The 3348-nt window shown below is 44.7% G+C and overlaps 1 protein-coding gene across 2 annotated transcripts in view; it reads right to left on the bottom strand.

Annotated features, from left to right (window-relative positions):
• Positions 1–1408: 1408 nt before the first annotated feature.
• Positions 1409–3348, bottom strand: part of Gnat2 (G protein subunit alpha transducin 2) — a 10618-nt gene continuing 8678 nt past the window's right edge. For both annotated transcript variants that reach the window (XM_005367878.3, XM_026789661.1), the window contains one exon: positions 1409–2940. In XM_005367878.3, the coding sequence (XP_005367935.1) occupies positions 2750–2940 (191 nt within the window). In that variant the 3' untranslated portion in view covers positions 1409–2749. The remainder of the gene's footprint in view (positions 2941–3348) is intronic.

Below are 3348 nucleotides of genomic sequence, written 5' to 3'. Positions count from 1 at the left end.
AATATTGTATACATAATAAATAAATAAATATTAAAAAAATAATAAAATAAGCAAGCAGAAACAAAACAATCAAAACCCAGGCCATTTACATGAAAGTAAAAATTGACTTTCTCTGTAGCTCTGGAGAGTGGAACGGAGGGACAGGCTGAGCTGGGGCGAGGGCTAATGGCACCAGCAACTGTGTTTCCCCATTTCCTTGGAGGGGGGACTTGGCCAAGTTTCAGGAAGTCCTTTTGACTTTGTTCTAAGGTGTGGACGAGCAGGTGAATGGGACCCAGTGGGGCCCACAGAGTTAGTGTATGTGGCCACATCCTAATGTCATTTGAGAGCAGCTGGGGAGATGGGCCTCTCGGGAGTCACTGTCTCCTGTGTCTGCCGAGAGAGTCATTTTGTGAGATGTGCGTGCAAGGTACATTATGTGAATCTCTGAGCCAGTTAAACATTAACCTGTCAGAAAACAGGAGAAGACTAAAATGCAGCTGGTTTTGGCTTGAGAATTTCTTTGCTCTGCCAGAAATCCTGTTCCATTGGCTTTTACAATGGAGAGCAAATGAATATTAGCAGCCAAAGAGATCAATAGAAGCAAAGAAATCAATGCAGTCCAGAGGGGCGGCTCTCATAGAAGGAGCAAGTGGGGTAAAATTTCCGGCTTGAATAGACAACCATGCTCTGGGTTCTGCCTTTTGAGGCAGAGTTGCATTATGTACCCCTGGCTGGCCTGGAACTCCCAGAGATGCCCCTGTCTCTGCCTCCTGGGTGCAGCGCTGAAATTAAAGCTGTGTGGCACTACTGGCTGTAACTGAATTTCTGTTAAAAGTTGGGGCTTCAGAGTCTACAGAGAAAATTGCTTAATTTGCTTGTTTCCTTTGTAATTCTGAATTTTATTTTATGCATTGTAAAGCATTCTGAGGGACAGAGTGATGGCTCAGTGGTTTAAAAATACGGTTCTTCTAGACGACCTGGGTCCTGTTCCCAGCACCCACAGGGTGGCTCATAACCATGTGTAGCTCTTGTTCCAGAAATTTGGTGCCCTCCTTGGACATCAGTGAACACCTGGTATGCAAGTTCACAGACATATGCACGCAAAACACTCATCCACGTAGAATAAGGATAAATCTTTTTTTTTTTTTAAACATTCTGGGATGGGGATGCTGGTGTGTGCCTGTAGTCTGCTCTTCACAGAGTGAGGCAGGTGGGTCTCTTGAACCCTCAAACTCAAGAGCAGTTTCCGTAATACCATGAGCCCCCATCTCATAAAAACAGAGAAACCAAACAAACTGTTACTCTGAAGAGAGATCCCTAGCCTTCCTCATCCTGCTGTAGGAGTTCATGATCTAGAACATTCTCAGAATCATTGTATACTGAGTTAGAGTGAACAGGTCAGTGATGACTGGGGTGTGCCATCAATGTAGTTCCTACATTGCCTTTAGTGCAAGTGCTTTGCCCAGATGGGCTTTGCTTATTACTTATTTGTTTTATTAATGGCCCTGGCGATTCTGGCAGGTTGCAGTGTGCATGCGTGTATTCTTTTGCTCGTTCAGACTGTTAATCGAATCCTCATTTCAATGGTCTCACGTTGGGTCTTTGGTGCGTTTCAAGCCCGTGATGCTGGCTGGCTCTCGGGTATTAATATTGCTGGAAGCATCTTAAGTGTGAATGGGTGTTTCTGGCAAGGAGCAGATTTTCATGTTAATTGACACTTTCTTTTATATACTAAACCGTGGATGCCAAGTGCTCTCCTCACTAGTAGTTGTAAATGCTAAATCTATACATGGCTTCACCACCTCCTGTCAAGATAAATGCAAGCTTCATTTCCCCTCAGAGGAGCTCAAAGGAATAATTTATCCCTGGTTTGTTTGGGAAGATGTTTGCAGCCAGTCTCACGTGGACCCAGCTGCAAAAATTTCCAGTGCCTAAAGCCAGCTCAGCAATGGCTTTTGTTCCTGGGAAGCCTGGAGCAGTGGGAATGAGAATCAGATTGGTCTCTTGTTCCAGTTCTATGATACAGAAGTGGCAGCAGTAACATCCTAAGTGGGAGTGTGTTGGTGTCCTCGAGTTCAGCCACACACTCTTACATAGTTAAGCGGTTATTTATAGAGAGAAAGGAAGTAGTTTGGGCACCCAGGGTAGGGGAGAGAGATAACTTATTTTTAATGAGGATGATCGTTTCTGAATGAGTACCTTAGAAATGAGTAGACTCACATCCTTCATCCAGTGAGCCAGTCTCTGAGCTGAGCCATATTGATCTGCTAGTAAAAACCCAGGGGCAGGTTTAATTTTTAATAGTTTATCGCTCAATGTAAGAAAGGTTTGCCATTACACTTTGAGACAATTTACTCTTAATAACCAAGTGTGGTAGTTGCAACCTTCATGGGCTTTTTGTGGCCGACCACAGCAGCTTCCAAGTGCTTTCTCTTCAGTTAGGTTTGTGCTCTTCATGATAGCCCTGTGAAGTAGGTAAGGAAGTTACCTTCAAAATACAGGTGAGGGACTTTTCCTTCGGAAAAATGGAAGTCCTTCTACTCTACTAAGCAGAGCTAGTACTGGAACCCGGGTCTTAGGCTCCTTGGCCTTGCATTTGTTAAACTGTATTAGCCACACTACTTGAAAGACAGTTGTAAGTGTTCCTTCTGTATCTCCAACAGAATGAGCTTGTCCGTCATGTCCCGGCACTTGTTGACTCATCTTCTGCATGAAGTCTCTCAGATTCTAAGTCTGCTTGTAGAATGTACACCCGAGGAACCGAGCATTAAAAGAGCCCACAGTCCTTGAGGTTTTCTTTGATGATAATATCTGTAACTGCATCAAACACAAATTTGACATTCTGTGTGTCTGTCGCACAGGTCATGTGACTGTAGATTTCTTTGACATCTCTTCTCATGTTGAGGTCAAGGAACTGGCTCTTGATATAATTCCCGGCATCCTCATAGGAGTTGTTCCCTGGTTTTAAAAAAATTAGTAAAGCAGAATAAATTAACCTGTAGGGCTCAAGTTTTAGGTGGCAAATTTGCTTCTTGGAGTATTGTTTTAGACAAATACGGTCAGGGACTGTTGGAGTGAGGATTCTGGCCTGCATGCAGGTGACTCTCAGAAGTGAGGATTCTGTCGTGCCTGCAGGTGACTGTCAGGAGTGAGGACTGTCATGCATGCAGGTGACTGTCAAGAGTGAGGGCTCTGTCATGCATGCAGGTGACTGTCAGGAGTGAGGGCTCTGTCATGTATGCAGGCGACTGTCAGGAGTGAGGGCTGTCATGCATGCAGGCAACTGTCAGGAGTGAGGACTGTCGTGCATGCAGGTGACTGTCAGGAGTGAGGACTGTCGTGCATGCAGGTGACTGTCAGGAGTGA

This window comes from Microtus ochrogaster, unplaced genomic scaffold (assembly GCF_000317375.1).
Source record: "Microtus ochrogaster isolate Prairie Vole_2 unplaced genomic scaffold, MicOch1.0 UNK25, whole genome shotgun sequence".
NCBI classification, from domain to species: Eukaryota; Metazoa; Chordata; class Mammalia; order Rodentia; family Cricetidae; genus Microtus; species Microtus ochrogaster.
This window is presented reverse-complemented; position numbering and strand designations above follow the sequence as displayed.